The sequence below is a fragment of the Pararge aegeria genome, chromosome 18 (genome assembly GCF_905163445.1).
Source record: "Pararge aegeria chromosome 18, ilParAegt1.1, whole genome shotgun sequence".
NCBI lineage: Eukaryota > Metazoa > Arthropoda > Insecta > Lepidoptera > Nymphalidae > Pararge > Pararge aegeria.
The window spans coordinates 1,380,729-1,403,614 of record NC_053197.1 but is presented as its reverse complement, the minus strand read 5'-3'; the positions used below and the strand labels follow the sequence as shown (position 1 = coordinate 1,403,614).

The window sequence follows — 22,886 nt, the reverse complement described above, 5'->3', positions numbered from 1 at the left end:
AAGCGTCAATGCTGCCTGCATTACACACTATGCCTTGTTGTGGCGTAACGAAGTCGTTTTAGATTGAATGTATTTAGTTTTATTGCGCCTCTGGGCCTGCTTGCCACTGGTAGCAGCCACACCCACCATTGACCAGGTTGTTAAAACGTTTTAGTTTTATAACAAACCGGGTTTTTTTGTAAATATTTCTTTTGACATTGGACAACATTAACTTGGACACATTTTTAAGACGACAAAAAGTCACCGTTTATATAAGAGAGAAAGAAAGAAAGAAATTATATATTTCCCCACATAATTGCTTACAAATATAGTGATTCTATACACAGAAGATCCCGATTCATCGGATAATAATATTATGTCAACCCAGCAATATTTCGGGAGGCCATGATATTACAAATCGAGGCAAATCCGTCAAAAGGTCATCAGTTCGAAGGGAATTGATATTGAAACTGGGCGGAACTTTTTCTCAATAAGGGTTATACTTTTTCTTAAATCCGAAAGGGTTCGATTATGTGATAATACATCATCTGTGACGCATGCGATTCGCACCCTTAACGACATATTTGAGAGAACGGATCTGTTTTGTTGACTTGACTCAACTCACAAAGATTGCTCGGTGGTGCATTTGTTATATTGATAATGTTTCGTATGTAGGTTAGTAGTGTGATTGGCGAAGTGGGCAGCGACCCTGCTTTCTGAATCCAATCCCACAAATGGAAACATTTTGTGTGATGAACATGAACGTTTTTCAGTGTCTGGTTGTTTATATAATTGGGTAAGGAGAGAGCTTACACTCGTAACGTATGTTTTTAGAGTACTGAGGGGACAAATATGTAATGCTGATGTGTTACGCCTGGTAAGCCTGCGTGCGCCGGACCGGTATGTTTGGCGGAGGCACCGGCCATCGCTGCTGGCGGTGCCGAACGGGCGCACCAAGCTACTGAAGGAGGCGCCACTGACGCGCGCACTCCGTACCCTCAATGTGTTAGCCGAGAAGACGGATTTATTTTGTTGCACTCTGAGTGAACTCACAAATATAGCGATTTGGATTTTATCATATACACTATAGATAGTTATATATATTATTAAAATTTACATAACATGCTGTATTGTCGTATTAGGATAACCTTTTCGTGTAATGACAAAAATGTAAGATGGGAATAAATAAATCAATAAATAAATATTTATTTTTTAATTATTTATGTGTATTATTCATAAAAATATTCATTAGTTATCTTAGTACCCATAACACAAGCTATGTTTTGGGGCTAGTTGGCGGTGTGAGTATTGTCGTAGTATATTTATTTCTTTATTATCTATACCGGAGAACGAGCAGCAGCGTCCTCTGTGCTACTACTACCATAACACCAAACCGACTGCCCAGCGTGGTGATAGCCTATAACAGTCCAGTACTGGACTGTTATAGGCTAATGATGATAATTGGAGTAGGTACTATTACTATCTATAAATTTTTAGAATTTAAAAAATAAAGATTAATAAATAATGTTTTATGACTTCGATAACTGTCTTTGTGGCTTCATAGGAATTATATGAACGGCAATGTCAACATTGGTGGTTCGACTTTTTTTTTGGGCTTCGTACCCAAAAGATGCCAACATCGTAAAGAAGAATATTACTACTACACTAGTTTTATATTGCACGACATATTTGAGAGAACGGATCTGTTTTGTTGACTTGACTCAACTCACAAAGATTGCTCGGTGGTGCATTTGTTATATTGATAATGTTTCGTATGTAGGTTAGTAAAATATAGTTTATAATGTAGGTTGATAGCTGCATCGGAATCTATGCTTGTGTATTAGGAAAAGTCCTGTAATACTAGTCGTATGTTAAAAAAAAAAAAGAAAGTTTATTACGATCCTTTGAAAAAACGATGTACCTATTTCCATTAAAGTTGTCGCTGACTCATACTTATAGGTATTAATGAAGTAGGTATATACCGTGTGATGACGGCAGATGATACAGTTGTCAATACCTTTTCGAGACGTACGAGGCAACTAAGAGAATATGTCGGCTGATTGGCGAAGTGGGCAGCGACCCTGCTTTCTGAATCCAATCCCACAAATGGAAACATTTTGTGTGATGAACATGAACGTTTTTCAGTGTCTGGTTGTTTATATAATTGGGTAAGGAGAGAGCTTACACTCGTAACGTATGTTTTTAGAGTACTGAGGGGACAAATATGTAATGCTGATGTGTTACGCCTGGTAAGCCTGCGTGCGCCGGACCGGTATGTTTGGCGGAGGCACCGGCCATCGCTGCTGGCGGTGCCGAACGGGCGCACCAAGCTACTGAAGGAGGCGCCACTGACGCGCGCACTCCGTACCCTCAATGTGTTAGCCGAGAAGACGGATTTATTTTGTTGCACTCTGAGTGAACTCACAAATATAGCGATTTGGATTTTATCATATACACTATAGATAGTTATATATATTATTAAAATTTACATAACATGCTGTATTGTCGTATTAGGATAACCTTTTCGTGTAATGACAAAAATGTAAGATGGGAATAAATAAATCAATAAATAAATATTTATTTTTTAATTATTTATGTGTATTATTCATAAAAATATTCATTAGTTATCTTAGTACCCATAACACAAGCTATGTTTTGGGGCTAGTTGGCGGTGTGAGTATTGTCGTAGTATATTTATTTCTTTATTATCTATACCGGAGAACGAGCAGCAGCGTCCTCTGTGCTACTACTACCATAACACCAAACCGACTGCCCAGCGTGGTGATAGCCTATAACAGTCCAGTACTGGACTGTTATAGGCTAATGATGATAATTGGAGTAGGTACTATTACTATCTATAAATTTTTAGAATTTAAAAAATAAAGATTAATAAATAATGTTTTATGACTTCGATAACTGTCTTTGTGGCTTCATAGGAATTATATGAACGGCAATGTCAACATTGGTGGTTCGACTTTTTTTTTGGGCTTCGTACCCAAAAGATGCCAACATCGTAAAGAAGAATATTACTACTACACTAGTTTTATATTGCACCGTAGTACTGACCTTTCTTTTTATTGGTATCATGCCTTGAATAGAAGACAATATAATACAATTTGTTTATTTACCAGAGCAACACAAACAGACTTACATACGGAGTAACTTAGAAATTTTATTCTTAATTAGTAATGGTTTAATTCTATGCCAATAAAAAGGTTATAAATCAGCTTAATGTTCCGGATACTAGTGTACCCACAACACTGGTATTCTGTCAGTACCTATTGAGTTGAGGGGAGTCTTGTTATGAAATTACATATTAAAAAAAAAAACTTTATACCTTGACACCTATACACGCTTTAGCTGCGCTGCAAAAGATATAGGTAAAGGTCTTTTAATATAAAGCCTAAACTATGTTACAAAGGATTCCTTAATCACAAAAGATAAAACCTATAAAAGTTTATTTTAATGTGTTTCACGGATATCTGTTTTTATTGACCTCAGGGCCCTGCGTAATGTTTTGGCCCGGACTCCGATAAAAGGGACTTTTGTTTAGAACCATAATACCAAGGGTCGTACTAAAATAATATTAAAATAGAAGTTCCAGATGAATCAATCCACAATTTCTCGGAACTTTGTTGACTCTACTCTACTTTACTTAGAGGGTATGCACAGGGTATGCAGATGATATAAAATGAAAAAAACCTAAAAATCAATATAATTTGCATAAAAGCTGTGTTACATTTCAAAATTTAGCATTAAGACTCAATTGAACTCTTAAAATTTTTGTTCGCGACTGAAATACATAAATGATAGGTATATAAGCTGTAGCTTTTGCCATTAATATGTTACTATCCACAAATCAGACAGGTAACATCAAGCGCCGATGGAAACAGGCGGCCCAGGACCGTGGATTTTGGAACTCCCTACAATAGACCTATGTCCAGTAGTGGACATAATCGGTTGAAGATGATGATCACAAACAGTCATTACCAGTCACAAAATTCTAAATATTAAATCACGTAGGAACCTGCACCTGACAATGATGATATACAGAATACTGCATGGTAAGTGTCCAACGTACCTGTACGAGAAACTGCACTGGCAAAGAGATAATGATACAAGGCGGGTTATTAATAAATGGAAACTAGCCACCCCAAAACACAAAAAGTCAGGGTTTAGGGGCTGCTTTCGAATCGCTGCGGCCAAGATCTGGAATGATCTTCCTCCTCCGTTCCGTACATATGATAATATTCTTGGCGAAATAGTATTTAAACACAAGCTAAAAAATTTATACCTTAGCTTACAAATTGAAGCAGCGAGATTTGTCTATGCAAAATGAGTTCTGTTTGGAATAATTGAATAAACAGGAAGTCATTTAATCAGTTAGATATATTTGTTGTTTTGTTTTTTCTTTTTTTTCTATGTGTTTATTTTTTGTTTTTTCTACAATTTTATTTTATTTTCTTTAATTACTTTTATTTACCTACTTGTTTAATTTAAGTTTGTGTTAGTTTTAGTTTTATTTGCTCTCTTTTACAGTTTATTTGGATTTTTTTTTATTTAAATTTCTTACTTAAATGTACTCTAGTTATATTAATAACGCAACGGGCGTCGCGGTTGTTTGCTCAGTCTGATACTGGTGCAGACTGAAAATCAGCCCTGAGCATTGTTGCTAATGCACAGCGTAAGGCTGAGTTTGCCATATTGTTAATATTAATTGATAATCTTTTAGTTATTAATCTTGTATTAACAATATTAAGAATTTTATTATTATTATTATTATTATTATTATGATGATGAAGTTACTATCGTGCTTTAGCGGTGAAAGATAACAATCAATTGAACTTACCCAAAAATATTCTACTTTAAAACCAGGTATCCGTCTATGGCTAGCACCGACTTGGTGTATGTATTCAAAGAAATTGTCTAAATCATCTAGCCCTTTAATTCCTTCGTCGAGCGTGTTCATAACGTTGTTCGCGTGCTCGGCGAGTTCCATGGAATTTATTTGCTCCTCCTTCGTCCGGTATTGACGGAACTTTTCGAACATGTTTAGCAGATCTTGATTCTCTTCGAATAATCTGTGAACAATATCATCATGTTAATTATTTGGAACTCTGAAACTCTGTGGATAATCTTGGTTAATTTTAACACACTTCACTTTTGTTATACAAGTTACTGGCAAAGTTTAAGATGCATACAATTTTTTTCTTTGCAGAGCAATAGAGCTATTGTATAAAAACTATCTACAGCGGAGGCATCAAACAAATTACCATTTCTTGATAGTTTATCAAAATGTTATTCTAAAAATTTTTGTTTCTTCCCTGAGATGGTATATCTTAATATCCAGAAGAATTTGCAAAGCTGCAGCTAATAAGTCACTTTCATATTATAATAATAAAAAATTAATAATAATAAATATACTACGACAATATACACATCGCCATCTAGCCCCCAAAGTAAGCGCTGCTTGAGTTATGGGTACTAAGATGACTGATGAATATTTTTATGAATAACTAGTTGTACCCTGCCACGCTTCGCTGTGGCTCATTTTAATGAAATGGTTGAGAAATGAGAAACAAAACAAAGAATACATTACATATGTCAGCGAGTGTTTTTCTCGCTTTCGATAGATGGCGTTGTCACGGTACATCGGTCGTTAAAAAAAGCTGTATCTTTGCAGTCGCGGCGACTGATGCAAAAAATAGATAAAAACAATCCTTGATGCGGATTATATATCATGCTAAAACTTCAGCTCGATCGGTGCAGAACTTTTTGAGTTTTTGAAGCGTACACAAACCAAAATACCATTTTTATATATATAGATATACATAAATACTTATAATATACAGATATACACCCAGACACAGAAAATATTCCCATATATAAATAATATTCCTATATGCTATTTTTTTAGCCACTGGCGAGATATAATTAAATAATAGCGGTCCGAGGAGCGAGAGATAATTCGCTTGTTTTTTGTGCTTTTTAGAGGTTTCCAGGGCCAGCATTTTGAGCCCTTTTTTAAAGATTTTCCGAAAAGGCTTATCGAGGCATCCGGGGATCAAAGAGCTGAGTAAAGACATGCTGCCTTAGTCAAAGAAATAATGCTGCTAGCCTTTTGGGTACGTGGTACCTTACTGCTTTAGAAACATGAAGGCATTAGATTTCTTTATTGTATACATCTAGCTTATTTTAAGTTCCTACTTTTAAGTTGTAACGTTAATATAGCTATGCTTGTGACATTTTTGGAAAACTGCTTACGAAAATAACCGTAATGGTTAAGGATGATATCGTAAGGAAACCTGCACGCCTGAGTGTTCGCCATTATGTTCTCAACTGCGTGTGAAGTCCACCAGTTCGCAATACGCCAGAGTGATGGACACTTGTCATTGTCCATGATCCTTGTCACTCTAAACGGAGACTCGTAGCTTAGTGGATTGGGAATGGTTTGATGATGACGAAAAAATAAAAGTGTTCTTTGTTTTATAACATTAATTAGTATGAATAATGCTTTCTGATGCCTGCATTATGGGGAAATAGTTACGAGTACTGATTCTAAAAATAATAGATGGCATATTAAATCTCTAAATAATAACCTGATTATTGATTTATTATCTTTCCTTTGTAAATCTATTTATAAATAGGTATTCCCGACACAGAGTTTTAGCTTTTTATGTTAGGCGGGATCGCCCACAATACCTCTTAGCCAATACAATAGCAAAAATAAAGTAAGAAAAATATTCAAGGAGATGTCTAAAACATTTAAACATGACCTTTGCGATCCAATTATGAATTCGCCTGACAAAACAAAATGAAAATACGAAGATTATTGAGGTAGAGTTTCTTTACGAAAGTTTTATACAGAGATTCTTCATCACGTGAAGTGAAACGAGCGAGCGGAGGCGCCTTCTGTTTAGCTGAAGCTGCTTGGACAATGAAGTGTGCAGCCAATTATCATGACTGCCATGATTGAGGGAAACTTTCTAAGCAAATACAAACGGTGCTTGTACATGGTACATGTAACATGTAGATTCTAGACGTTGTTTTGATATTTAAATTACTCAAGCAAGCAACAGTGAGTCAACATGAGAACCTTTGCTTGTTTAGAATCTGAACCTTTGTCAACCTCTCTGGTAAGTGCGGTGGTTTTATAAGTAGAATGTCCCGGGTTCGACCCTGCCCCGACAGGGGCAATTTGGTGTATTTGTGACTAGTATCTGGTTTGATCTTTGGCGGTACGACTGTGGTATTAGGAGCTCCGTACGAAATACATATGTCCAGCAGACGTCAGTCGGGTGATATGATTATGTTGATAGTTCGGCTGACTACCAACTAATTAAGTGCAAATGTGCGAGGTGGAAGCGGTGATAGCGCATTGGGTAGGAGCGTGACTTCACTTTCCGGGGGCAGAGTTTGAATCCCAGCATGCACCTCCAACTTTTATAAGTTACGTGCGCTTTTATTAATTAAAAATATCACTTGCTTCGTCGTTGAAGGAAAACAATGTGAGGAAACCTGCATGCCTGAGAGACCTACATAATATTCTCAAAGGTGTGTGGAGTCCACCAATCCAAACTGGGCCAGCGTAATGGACTACCTTAACTCTTTCTCATTGTGGGAGGAGACCCGTGCTCTAAAGTGGACCGGTAATGTGTTGATGTGATGATGATGTTCAATCTTTAAAGATAAGAGTGAAAAAAATCTAAAATGTCTCCACTCGGACTGTTAAAGAAATTGTTTTTATCTTGTCATTATTATAAAACATCTAAAATACCGAACAATCTAGAGGCCTTTGTAGGAGACGGTCATTCAAAAATTATGAAAGCAATAAGTCTTTCAAAGGTTTATTGCGGTCGAGAAAGTCATTCCCGTGGCCAATTGAAAAGAAAATTACATACCTAGAGCTATTTTCTTATATCTATTAAAAGGTGGAGCGGCTGATATTGAAGAGGTCCTCTTTTCATTGAAAATATTATTATACGTACCTATAAGTGGTTAGAGTTACGGCCCCGACCCCTCGGGGTGACCGAGTTAACTCCCCGGCACGCACCTCTAACTAACGCACGTTTGTGTTCGTCTGTGTGTGTATGTTAAGAATTTTTTTATAGAAATATTGACGGATTAAGCAACCTGATAAATAAATAAATATACTACGACAATACACACATCGCCATCTAGCCCCAGAGTAAGCGTAGCTTATGTTATGGGTACCAACATAGCTGATGAATATTTTTTTAATGAGTATAAACACATAAATACTTATAATACACAGATAAACACCCAGACACTGACAAACGTTCATGTTCATCCCACAAACATTTTCCAGTTGTGGGACCCGAAAAGAACCCGAACCCGCGACCTTCGACTCAGTAAGTAGGGTCTATGCCCACTGCGCCACTCGACTGTCTGAATGATTTGATTTTTGATGGTAAGTTAATAATAACTAGCTGACCCGTGCAACTTTGTTGCACCAAATCGGTTATTACCGGAAAACACAAATAAAATGACATTTTCGAAAAATGAATCCTAGCTAGATCGATTTATCGCCCCTGAAACCCCCTGTATACTAAATTTCATTAAAATCGTTGGAGCCGATTCCGAGATTCCAATTATATTTATACAAGAATTGCTCGCTTAAAAATATAAGATAAAATGACATTTTCTAAAAATGAATCCTAGCTAGATCGACTTATCGCCCCGGAAAACATCCTCTATACTAAATTTCATGAAAATCGTTGGAGCCGATTCCGAGATTCCAATTATATATATATACAAGAATTGCTCGCTTAAAGATATAAGATAAATCAATATACCACGACAATACACACCACGCCATCTAGCCCCAAGGTAAACGTAGCTTGTGTTTTGGGTACTAAGATGACTCATGAATATTTTGATGAATATTATACATAAATACCTATTATATACAGACACCAAGACGCTGAAAACGATTCATGTTCATCACGAATATATTAAGTTGGTTAAGGGATGTGTAAAGCTCCCACAGACCTGGAACTACAAGAACCCCGTGACCTGATTCTTGTCTATCTGTCTGTGGCATTCAAGGCATAGTTTTTATATAATTTAAATATGTATTTTTATTTACTTCTTAGAAGATATCTACTCAATTTCTTACTGGAATAAATATTTTGTTCCAGTAAGCTGGAAGTTAAATATGAACTACTACAAAAGAAAACCGACTTAAATTAGCCTTTTTTAAACCAGTTAAGGCTGTTTTATTTTCAATCTAAACCGTTTAAGCCACATTATTCTTGCAAAGAAATACAAAAGCTCCGGATTTAGTGTTTTGAGAGAAAACGACTTAGATTCAGTTTTGTTTTGTTTTCAAACAAAATTGGTTTCTTACTGACAAACAATATTTGATTTGGGTCTTGAGAAAATATAAAGAAAAAATAACAAATTATACTTTAAGTACATTTTGATTAAATTATTGGCAATTTAATATCATAGCATATCCATACTAATATTGTACGATTATCGTTAATGCGAACGTAACTGTGTCTGTCAGTCTGTTCGTTTATTACCTTTTCCCGAGTTTAATGAAACTTGGCAAGGGGATAGATTTAATCCTGAAGATGGACATATCTTTTGTCTCATAAAATAATCTTGAAGAGTGTGAAAAAGGGGATGAAATTTTAAATGAAAGTCCTATGTTTTTAAAGTTAGATATGTGGAAATTGGCATTTATAAAAATCTATATAAATTATTTGGAAAGTTTTGAAATAAGGGTGAAAAGACTTTTAAAGTAAAACGGCTTTTAAGGACATTTGAAATTCGCCGGTAGCTTTCTTTCAATGTACAAGATGGAATCTTCTCAAGCCCACGGGAAATCTGACATCCGCTTAAATCACCTTGAGACGCACATCCGATGTAATATTATGAACTTGAGAGTATGTATTCCTGTCTGTTGGTGACCTGATAACGTATAAATCCTGTAACTGATTTTCAGGAACTTAATGCTTGAGATACGCGGTCCCGGTATTCTTCTAATTCCAGGCTACATCCAAATGTTCGCACGGACGAAGTCGCGGGCAACAGTTAGTCTGTTATAAATAGTTCATTTGAACATATACTTTACTACAATGAACTTTAAATTACATCTTGGAGATGTCATTAAATGAGTTCAAAGTATTTTGCTACACCTACGTAATTCTACAGGAAAATCTATATAAATTAAGAAATTATGTATTTTTTACAAGTTGCAACCTTGTCCCCCTATTGCAATCTCACCTGATGGCAAGTGATGATGCAGTCTAAGATATTAGCGTGCTAACCTGATAGATGTGCCTGTTATTTTGGACCCATATCCCTTTGGTTTCTATACGGTATGTATGGTACCGGAACGTTAAATCGGTTGACACTTCTTTGTCGATTAGATGGTTACAATCCGAAGCTACCAGAGACTGCGAAAAATTAAGAAATTATAAATTTACGAAATTCCCCCGCCGGGGATCGAACCTTGGACCTCCCACTTTAGAGGCTCAGACTAACCAGACTTAAGCTTTATTAATAAGAAAACACTTCTAAAACTTCTACAGTAAAACTATGTTATAGCTAAATAGAGAAGGAAGTATTTTTATATGAAAAAAATATTAGTAAACCAAACTATTTCTATACAAAGAAAACAATGTTATTTTAATATTATTTTCAAGCCAATTGTAACTAACTTACATTTTTAATGATTTTGCAGAAACCAAGATTTATTTCTTACCGCAGAATAATTCGGAGTTTTTATTCCAATTGTTGATTGTTCTAGGTGGAAGTGAAGCGCGATCCTTCATAAAAAAAAACAACCATATTCTTAATAATTATCTATTTACACTCATAAAATCCGTAGTAGTAAAGGTTTTAAGACAATGCTCGCCTGGGGAAGTACTCCGCCATGTTTGATTTTTTCTGCCACTAAACACAGTGTAATGAAATAAGTCAGTGGAAATAGTAATATAGGTCACCCCACAGCAGTGGCGTGCATAGAGGGTATGCAGATAAAATAAAATGAAGAAAATCTCCAGTATGAGTTATAAATACCTGAGGGTAGGCTTTTTATAACTCTTAAAATGACTATCCTGAAGTTTTTTATAACTCGTGCTCGAAATTTTCTTCATTTTATATCGTCTGCACACCTATGCACGCCACTGCCCCACAGTAAATAAGTAGATACGCAATTTAAATAAGTACCTACCTATGTAGCGAAGAAATTACGAGTCTGTATTTCTTAAATAAAAAACTCACATAACTCCGAAAAGTTTCTCTGTACCACCTCGCTCTAAAGTATAACGATTAAGGAAAATCGTGAGTATGGATATGGATAATATACTTGATTATCATCGTCATCATTATCATCATCATATCAACCAATTACCGGCCCACTAGAAGTTCTCCCTCCACAATGAGAAGGGGTTGAGGCACCACGTTGGCCCCGTGTGGATTAGTGGACTTCACACACCTTTGAGAACATTATGGAGAACTCTCAGGTATGCAGGTTTCCTCACGATATTTTGATTCATTAAAACGCACATAACTTAAAATTTTAATTTTATTTTAATTTAATTTTAATGCGAACTTGTCCCCTCGAAAGTGAAGTCGAAGTCCTACCCACTGGGCTATCACCGTTTCGTGAAAGTTTAACATGGCCTTTCTCTATCTCTTATGGATGTGAATGAATTCATTGACAGAGCCGCATCTGTGAAATAATTAAAGGTAACTCTTTCTTTATTGTTCAGATGTATAAGAGTTTTATACTTCGAGGAGGGCCACGGTACATTATTTGAAGTTTCAAGAAAAAATAAACTGTATAATTTTTTTTAATTAGATAATTAAAATAGGTGTTCCCAGGAATTCCCCTACTATATTGGAAATCAATATTTACGCCACATTGCGTTATCAATCGGATCGGTTAGTAGAAGTCAAATAAAATAAAAAAATTATGCAACTTAGCCTACAGAAGGCACTTTTAATGTTTTTTTTATATTGTACTGAGATGATGATCCTAATTGCATCAAAACAGACCTAACAGCATTTCGTACAACTTTAATTTAAATTGCATATCATTGTATATCCATTTTTTTTAATAAAACAAAATAAATTAATTATATATAGTTTTAATTAAATGCTACAATGTGATATTTTGGACAGCCAGAAAGACACGTCGCATTGGTACCAGTCCTACGTGAACCAGTAGCGTAGTGGGAAAGCAACAGAAGCAAGAGTGACGTAGTAAATCCATCGTGGTGGCTAGGCGCGGCATCGTGAGAACGATTGCATAGGAGTTAGCACGCGCGGCGTAGCTACGTATTTACTAATTTTCAAAGTGGTGAGCGGTATCGTGTGAAAAATCCCTACAAGTGGGTGACAAAGACTCAGTTTCTGTATATTAGTAACGAGAATAATACAATCATCCGTAGCCTATAACAGTCTATTGCCGGACTAAAGGCTCTACTTGTCCAACGGCAAGGTTGATAATTTAATAGTTGATAATCGCCACGCTTGGCAGACGGGCATCAGTTGTAGCACAGAGACGGCCCGTTGTCCTTTATACTTCCTTAGGTTACAACACGGTACCAAGTATTTAGCTTCAGGAAAATATGTGAAATAATATAGTTGGTAACTATTTGTATACTAATAAAAATTAAAACACACAACCATCACATTGTCTGTCGGGTAGCAGGAGTACTCAAAAGCTTGAACACTTGCAAACGTGAGCGTGAATAATAAATCAACAAAAAAGATATACGCGGCGATATTGAATCACATAAACCCTGATGTTTATAATGCACGCCAGTTTGAACCCTATGCTGTAGTTTTAGAGTGCTTTATACCTAGCATCCAGACAAATTCAGGGGTGTCACTTTGTCATGCGATTTTATTATTTTTTGAAATCATTATAAGAATAATATTGTTACAATTCTATACATTTAACATATTTTGAAATGTTTTGGTGGAAGCCAAAATAATTATTTTTCATTTGGTCTGTCTGTCTGTATCTTTGCGCATAACACGCCAATTCTATTGACTGAATTCCAATGAAACTTGGCACTGGCATTTAAATTTCTAATTTATTATGAAGTTTAAACGATTGGACTGTAGATTGTCTTTCAGTCAAGACAAAATCTTTTACTATGATTTATTTATTTCTAGAAATTAAATTATTATGATTTTCTCAACTTTCTCATGATCAGAGGCATCCCTAGCGTTCCCTCCATTTACAATAGGGTCAAGGGCACTCAGGTAGCGGTCGGGGATATTATTGCTTTCGTAACGATCTGAAGGAAAGGTTTTCAGGATGGCCAGATCATTTCAATGGCTAACAATGTTTAAGATATAACTTAAAATTGAAATTAGATTGCAAAGGATCCTTGGGGAGTGAGGTATTTAAATGTATAAAGTCCACCAAGATAAATTACGAGAATTAATGAAAATGATTATCACAGTTTTAATGTTACTAGGTGTCTCGAATAAGCCAAAAGCTTTCAACTTTGAAATAAAAAAAATAAATATTTATTAGATTTCGTACAATTGAAAAATAATACATCATAATTGGGGTCATCCTAGTAAGTTCCCCACTCTTCCAGAACACTATATACAAATAGATATAAATAAGTAGATCGATCGTTAATGTGTAATATAAAGTTATGAAGATTTACCAAAGAGGTTTGTATTTGTTGTGTGTGTATTTGTGTACATGCGTTGGTGTGTGTGTGCGTGTGTGCGTGTGTGCGTGTGTGTTTTTTCTCTGAGTGCGTATGTGTAAGTGCGAGTAAACGTTAACGTTTACTGTACTGATCATATGACAAACATAAGTTTCGCTTACTGTACTGCCCATCACCACACTGATCGTCACTGCATTTCACGAGCTTAAAGGGTTTTGTTCTTTTTAACCGCAGCTAATAAGAAAAACCTTGCTTAACAGTTTAGCTATAAAAAGCCAAAAGATTTTTTTTTGTTTTTGCCAGCATATCACAGCAAGTTCCGCAAAGGGCCTCAGTCACCGCCGGCTCAGGGTCGGCTTACTGCGGCTTTAGGGAAACGTAGGTTACATAAGCCTTATTTCCGCTTATGTTGTTTTATGAGAAAGCCAGTGTGAAATACACATTATATGTTAAATATATACGCCTCCCTCTCGGAGGTACCGAATTCGAACCCCGGCAAGCACCTCGGAGCTATGCGGATTTTTAAATATGTGCATGCCTGACCGTTGCCTCTACAACATGTAAACGAAACAATACTTCAGAGGCTTTAGAGGTACACTAATAACAGTCTCTGAAACTTCTCTGTGACACCGAAACGCTAGTAGTTTTTTGTGTAAACCATTGCCATAGTTTTTACAGAAAGAAAAAAAGCCTACAGCCCTAACGCCACATGCAAAAGAAGAATCAAGTGACTCCTGTCACTTTATCAGGTACACGTAGCCTAAGTACTATGCACGTGTCGTTCTTTTATCTTCAATAGGGTTGTCATAAGTGAACACTGAATGTTTTGATTTAGTTTGTAGGGAAAAATAAATATGCTTCTATTGATTTAATATTTTTATAGGGTGATTGATTCCTTATGTAATATACTTATGCACCCTTCAATAGTATTTCGTAATTCCGTTACACGTTGCATAACGTTTTCAAAGGCGTGTTTTGCCTACCTATCCGCACTGTACCAGCGTAGTGGTCTACGGCCCTTGTTAGCTGACCAAGGAACAGGTAGGATAGTAATAGGTTTATAATTTTGATGACTTTTTACAAATGATAGTAGCCATAGATTAATTATTGAGTCCAAAAGTAAAAGTTAACTTTTATATTTTTATGCTCTCAGAAGTCATAGGTTTTAAAATAATAAATAAATAAAGCTTTAAATCTCTATCATAATATGAACTCGCTGAAATGTAAGTTTCCTATCTGAATAACATAGTGTTTTCCGCATTGAATAATTCATTTAATATTCCGGCCAAAGAAACTGTTAGTTCTTTTTTATCTAAGTAGACTTCAACCTTTCAACTAAGTTGTAATAAAAGACAAAACCTCCAACCTTTTAATCTAGTTTATTTATTAAATTAAAGCATATTTTTCGTTACATTTTAGAGTTAAAGCTGGATGACTTTTTGAGTATATATATTTTTTTTAACGAAGCGAAACTCAATACTGTAACACCAATAACCTAAATTATATTTGGTCCCTTATTAAAAGGGGTAACTGCCTCATTGGTCAGGTGGCTGTTTAACTATGGATAGCGAGGTCCTGAGTACGATTTCCGGCAAGATACAAAAACTGTTTGAAAATGGGTGTTGGCTTTTAAAAAATCTCAGTATAACAGGAAATCTTAGTAAAGAAATCGTTAAGCCTTTAGTCCCGAATATTATCACTAACATATTGTGATAATAAATCAATAAATTCAAAATTTATTTCTTCATTAAAGTCCACCAACGTGCATTGGAATAGCGTGATGGGCCAAGTGTACTCAAAAATAACCAAGGTATTTGCCCATCACCACTTAACTACATTAATTAACGATATTGTAGTTAAGTGGTGATAGCCAAGTGGTTAGAGCTTTGGCATCCCTTTAGAGGGGACCATGTTCGATCGATTTTCGCATTTATGTACGTTTTTAATTTAAGCTATTAAAGTACCACATGCATTAACGGTGAAGGAAAACATCGTGATGAAACCATGCCTGAGAGTTCTATAATGTTCTCAAAGGCCTGTTAAGTCTATCAAAGCGCACTTGGCCAGCTTGGTGGACAACGGCCTCTGTTGGTCCACCACGGATCACTGGACTAACCCCAGCCCATTCTGAAAGGATACCCTTGGCCTGTAGTGGACCGGTAATAGTTTGACAATGATGATGATGATTGCAAGAAAAATACAGTTATAGGTATAGTATAGGTATAAAATTCAAAATTAAAAAAAAAAATCAAAATTCAAAATTCATTTATTTCAAGTAGGCCTAATATAAGCACATTTGAAACGTCAAGTCTGTGTGTGTAGTGACTCTCTATAGTTATAGGTATAGTAAATAGACGAGATATGTTGAGATTGTTAAGAATTGCCACCTCAAGATCCTTCAAGGTGACGTCACGGACGTAGCTAGTTTCTGATTTGCATTGCGAGGTTTTTACTAAAATAAAATTGCTTTACACTGATTTAGGCTCAGGAAATTTTCTTAAAGTATAGTCTGAGTCTGTCTTGACGTGAAGTGATCTTAAGTGAGGTTTTTGTGGCGTTTTTTTGGAAAAATTTGACGAAATTTCACGTAACGTGAGAAGTGATTAGTTGCATACCCTCAACTCATCAGTGCCAATAAAAAGTGTTGCGTTTAGTGGCTGGCTATCATATTATAGTTTCTAAAAATGGAATAGGCCAAATTTGGAGTGTGTGGGTTATTTATTCACGCATTAAGTCAATATTATAATCAATAATTGGTTATAGCGCCATCTATTAGTTCAGCTCTGTACTACTAAAGGAGTTGGCTATTAATATGAGCAAGAACTGTGTCCAGTGCGGGCGTTTTGTAGCCCCAACGTCAGATGTCGTAGCAAAATGTACGAAGTGTTCTTCTTTGTTCCATCGGGAATGCGCAAAATTAAGCCCTAGCGGCCCCATTCCCAGGAAATGGATTTGTTGTCCCTGTATTAAAGGCAAGGGAAAAGTGGCGACCTCAAGAATTCCAGACACTCCGAACCATCAATTGCCATGCTCCCCTAATCCATCGCAGGCTGCGGCTGCCGTAGCCCAGGCCGTTGGGAACCCTAGTATGCACGATGATGTTGCAAGTAGCATAGTGGCCGAGCTCAGACTTTTGCGAAGTGAAATCTCCTGCTTCAGAGGGGAGATGGCACAACTGAATGCTAGTATAATCGAGTTTAACTGTCGGGTGGAGAAAATGGAGGCTAGGCTCTCACAATTGGAGGCGCAATCTACGTCGCGCGAATTAGGTGACCAAGATAATGTGCAATCTGTTATTTCACATCTTCAAGAACAACTAAATGAAAGGGATCAAGACTTACTATCAAATAATGTGGAAATATTGGGTTTGCAAGAAATTGCCGGTGAGAACCTTATAAACCTAATTAGCCTGGTAGGAAAAAAATTAGGAGTCGACGTGGATGATCGTGATGTGGTCTCTGCGGAGCGCGTGGGCCCGCGGCGCGTCTCAGTAGGCTCCGGCGTCGGCGATGCGGACGTACAGTTGCGCCAGCGGCCGCGGCCCGTAGTCGTGCGTCTCGCTCGGCGCGCGGTGCGAGACAACTTGTTGCACGCGGCCCGCGTGCGCAGAGGGGCTGATACCTCGGGCATTATATCTGACTCCGCTCCACGACGTTTTTATGTTAATGAGCATCTTAGCCGAATGAACAGGCAACTATTTTATAAAGCACGCGAGGAAGCCCGCAAAAATAACTGGAAATATGTGTGGACCAAGGGGGGACGTATATATATTCGGCATACGAGTTCAGCGCCCGTACATCGTGTTCGCACTGAAGCAGATATTGAGCGTTTTTTTGGAAGCGTATCTATTTGATTTTAGGATGCGATAAGGCTATATCATTGTATATAAATAGACTATGGCGTGTTTTTTCATTTTTAGATAATAACAATCCACAATTGTTGTTTTTTACAAAAGTATCTATTAATTATTATGAATATTTTAAAACCTATGAGTATAGTAAAGCAGCAATGCCTGATTTTATTTATATTATAACGGTATATATTATGTGTGAGAGTGGGTGTAAAATGATCGGAAGTAATAATAATTGTATTTTATTTTTTATTTTCTATTATATGAATCTACATTTTACAATATATTACATTATTTTATTTTTGTGTGCTTATAGGATGACAATGCTTGTATACGTAATATATTCTTATAAATGTTTTGAAATACCATAATAATTTTATAAAAATAGGTTTCCTCAATGCGGGGTCTTTAGGAACTATGCACGATGAATTCTTAGTTGCTATGGGTCGTGTTCAGGTTGACATCATGGCAATCAATGAAACCTGGCTTCATGATGGCGAGGAAGGCCGTGCGCCCTCTGTCCCCGACTATAGACTTTTGCATATTCCTCGTCCGGTTACAGTGCGCAGTGGCCGTGGTGGAGGCGTTGGTTTTTATATCAGAAAGGGACTCAAGTTGAGGCCCTGTCCGTTCCCCAGGCACGAAACTGTTGAGCAAATGTGGCTAGGTCTCGCCGTCAACTCGCTTAATATTGCTATTGGTACAGCCTACAGGCCCCCGTGGTTAAATGTTGATCTTTTCTTGGACGTCCTTACAGATACTATTCAGGCATTGTCTAGCTATGAGCATATTATACTGCTAGGAGATTTTAATATTAACTTATTGAACAGTAATGAAACTAAAAGCATTAAGCTGACAGACTTTTTTAATTATTTGCAATTGACACAATTAATTACTTCCCCGACACATTTTACTGATTCTAGTGAAACACTTATAGATATTATAGTTACGGATCTCCCTGTTAGAAGTGTAAATGTAACATCTATCCCGTCTTTGAGTAGTCACGCCCTTCTAGACTGTGTTTTGTGTATCAAGAAGAGAAAAATTCGCCCAAAAACTGTTGTGTACAGGCCTCTTAAGAGTGTATGCATGGATACTTTTAATAGGGATCTCGATGCTATACCATGGGTTGACGTTTCGTCTGCGGACTGCGTCAATGACATGCTATCGGTTTTTAATAATTGTTTAAATGAATTGTTTGATAAACATGCACCAAAAAAAACAAGAGTTTTCAGAGAGAGATACAGTCCTTGGATTACATCTAACGTAAAACTTATGATGAAATTGCGAGATGATGCGCATATTCGGTGGCGGCATGATAAATCAGACGTTAATAAAACATCTTATAAACAATACAAGCATTTGGCTGTGGAGGCTATACATAATGAGAAATGTTCTTTTTTTAAACAAAACATTAACAGTAAGCTTAAATATCCAAAGGTCCTATGGCAAAATTTAAAAAGGACAGTCCTGCCTAATAATCCGAACCAATTGCCGGCACATTTCACTAATGCAGATGCTATTAATGCACATTTTCTTAATGTCCCAGGATCGAATCACGTCTCTTTCTCTCAATTAACTTTTTATGAGTTCAATAAACTATATGAGGACACTTTTTATCTTAACACAGTCTCTGATACCGTAATCTTTGAAATACTTAAGCGGTTACATTCTAATGCTGAGGGTATAGATAAAATAACATTAGATATGATTTTTATGTCACTTCCTCAAAGTTTAGATAGCATTCGATCCATTGTTAACGCGTCTATAACTACTTCTGTTTTTCCGAATGACTGGAAAGTTGCACTAATTCGTCCACTCCCGAAAATTTCTAACCCTCTCACGCCAAAGGATCTTCGTCCTATAAGTATTTTGCCTTGCTTATCGAAGGTATTAGAAAAAGATGTGTGTTCTCAGGTGTCGGCTTATATTGAGAAGCAAAAAATTTTGCCGGATTATCAATCAGGTTTTAGGGCTGGTCGTGGTACTGTTACGGCACTGTTGGATGTGACTGACAACATTCTTAGAGCACAGGATTTGGGTATGTGCACACTGTTGGTGCTTCTTGACTTCTCTCGGGCATTTGACAGTATCAATACAGCACTTTTATTATCAAAGTTATCGCATTATGGCTTTACTGTTGATACTGTCAAGTGGTTTGAGAGTTATCTTAGCAAAAGAGCACAAATTGTGGAAATTGTACTCGAGGATGGTAAGGTGCATCGTTCGGCGCCGGTGCCAGTCAATAGAGGCGTGCCACAGGGCTCAGTCCTTGGTCCTCTTCTTTTTATATTGTATTCTGCTGATGTTGCTAAGCAGATCTTACACTGTAAATATCATATGTATGCAGATGATTTGCAACTCTACTACCATTTCAAGGCAGAAAACCTCGATGACGCTGTTCGTTTTGTTAATGCAGACTTGGGCCGAATAGGGGCTTGGGCAGACCGTAATTCTCTTGTACTTAATCCGTCAAAGTCGAAGTATATACTATTCGGTTCTGCAAAGCAACTATATAAGCTTCGATCCGGTGTTAGTATAGATATTGAGGGCTGCGCCATAGAGAGAGTCTGCAAAGCTCGAAATTTGGGATTGCTCATGGATGCAGATTTGAGGTTCGAGGAACACTTAGCAGAAGTAGTTCGCAATTGTTTCTACAGACTAAAGATACTCTACAAGGTCCGTCAGTATCTTTCAGTAGAAGTGCGCTTACAGCTAGTAGAGGCTTTGGTGCTGTCTAAACTAAACTACGCGGATGTTGTGTTCGGTCCTCGATTGCTGTGCCGTACGAAGCGTCTCATCCAGAGAGTGCAGAATGCATGTGCGAGGTTTTGTTTCGACATACCTCCTAGAACCCATGTAACTCCTTTCTTAAACAATCATCACTTGTTAAAAATGGGTTCTAGAAGGAAGTTGCATCTTGCAGGTCTTCTCTATGGCTTAATAAAGCAAGGTAAGCCTTTGTATTTAATAAATAAACTGAATTGGGTTAGTGACGATGAAAGGAAGCTTCGAAGCAGTCGAAACCAGCTTCGCATCCCACTTCATCGTACTGCTGCGTTTAGGGGCTCGTTCACGTACTCCGCCACGAAGTGTTGGAATAATATTCCTCCGCCAATCAAGAACTTTAAAAGTAAGTTTGGATTTAAGAACCAAATTAAACAATATTTATTGGCCAAACAGGTGGAATTCCAAGAACATGTGGCGGAGTCATCTTTTCTCTAGAGACAGTCTGTATACTTTACTATACTTTACTTTACCACTTAAAAATTTTATCACTATTATATTACACTGTGTATCTTAATAAGTTTATGATATATGTACGTTTTTATTTTCAAGTTTATATAAATATATGTTACTTTAGTTTATTATTATTATTGTTGTGGATTTATTTAGTTAGTTTTTTTTTTTTTTAAACTAAGCTTAAAATGTGGTCAGTAGATGGCTACGTATTTCCGTGGTGTTACCTGGTACAAGGTGCCAACTGAAAATCAGCGCTGTATGCTCCCACTGGCGCATGCAGCACAATGCTGAGCTGGCACCTTTTTTCTAGGTTGTGCCACACATAACATATGTGGTGTTGTGAATATTGTAATGTGTGGAAGTAAAAAATAAATGTTTCTTTCTTTCTTTCTTTCAAATACGAGTAGCGTAATGAAATTATTACGTCATCTGTAAATAATCTGATTGGTCTATTTTTGTTTATCTCTGCTTCACTTAGTGGACCCGCCTTGACTTTACACGGGTGGCTAAAAAAGCTATGTAAAATGCATAGCGTTTTGAATACCGTGTTTTATCATATACTGGCCACCAAGGAACACATTCTTAAACTTTCAAGATATATTTCGATTAAGCTGTACAATTTGTGACATTCACTTAAGTATTGGATAGAAGCAGGCTTTACTTTGCGGAAATCCACGACTTAAAAATTATTCATTGTAAGTTCAACATCTCCTGGGGATGCTCCGGTTTCGGAGCGAAATGTGCTTAGACAGATCTTAGGCATCAAACAGATCTTAGGCAATGTACCCTACATTGCCTAAGATCTGTTTGATGTGGAGTATAAGGATTGATGAAATTATAAATAACACCATACAGATTCTCCTGCTTTTCGCGGAGTATAGCAAATTAGGCTTAATTTTTATGACTTTCACCTAAATTCATATTCGTAAATTCGTTCACTTGGGCAGGACCTAAATAAGCACTTTTGAAATTTCAAGTCCGTCTGTTTGTAGTGACGGCGGATATTTTTGACCGATTTTCATCAAAGCTAAGAACACTCGTGGCAGATTTGCCTTTCAAACAATAAACTAAAATCAAAATATTTTCATTCGTTCGGGCTCTACGATGTCACAAACAAACACACAGACACGTCAAACTATTATCTCAACATCTAGTCGTTTTCGCGTTGGGAGTTAAAAAATGGTTTTTAATCAGTTAACTTGGACGGCGAGTTTTATTTTTCGAATGAAGCCGAGGGGAGATACATAGTAAATAGACGAATGACATTGTTAAGAAATAGCGTAATGGAATTATCACGTCATCTGTTAATAATCTGATTGGTCTATTTTTGTTTATCTCTGCTTCACTGAGTTGATCCTTACCCGCCTTGACTTTACACGTGTGGCCCTAAAAAAAGCTATGTAAAATTCATAGCGTTTTGAAAACCGTGTTTTATCATATACTGGCCATAGAAGATAAAAAACTCGGCCGTCTGCAATATAAAAGGTTTTATATTGCAGTCAAATTACTGCAAACCAGATTCAGTTAACTGTTTCAGTATGAAGCCTGTTTGTGATTTTTTTTTCATATGACTTCCAAAAGATTCCTAGGAAGGTTATCAGATTATCACAATACCTCTGTTTTATTTACCTTGAACCTTAAAACGTAATAATAATTTATTTTCAATCATCATATCAACCCTTTACCGGCCCACTGCAGGGCACGGGTCTCCCACAATGAGAAGAGGCTAGCTAGCTCCTAGCTAGATCCATTTATCGCTCCCGAAACCCCCTGTATACTAAATTTCATGAAAATCGTTGGAGCCGATTCCGAGATTCCAATTATATATATACCAGAATTGCTCGTTTAAAGATAATCGTATAAGATAGTAGCAGGTAATCTTTAAAAAAGTAACGGAATTAATTCCGTAACCGTAATGTCAGTTTTGTAAACAAATATGTCAGGAATAAATATGAATTCAAAGATAATTGTGTTACGATTTCAAAGTGCCTACTTGTCAAAACATTAATTCAAGGACAGTATCAATTATTTGTCCCCCTTTACAAAGTGTTCGTTCGTCCTTTCATTCATTCATTCGTGCAATTTTATTTTATTATTTACTTTCCTAATCAAATAACTTTGAGGAAAACGCTGAAGCAAGC

At 36.6% G+C, this 22,886-nt stretch overlaps 1 protein-coding gene across 1 annotated transcript in view; it reads right to left on the bottom strand.

The window, feature by feature from the left end:
* LOC120631601 (neuroglobin-like) overlaps positions 1-22,886 on the bottom strand; it is a 71,690-nt gene that overhangs the window by 703 nt on the left and 48,101 nt on the right. Inside the window, exon 2 of the mRNA XM_039901248.1 lies at positions 4,829-5,060. Within this exon, the coding sequence (XP_039757182.1) occupies positions 4,829-5,060 (232 nt within the window). The remainder of the gene's footprint in view (positions 1-4,828; positions 5,061-22,886) is intronic.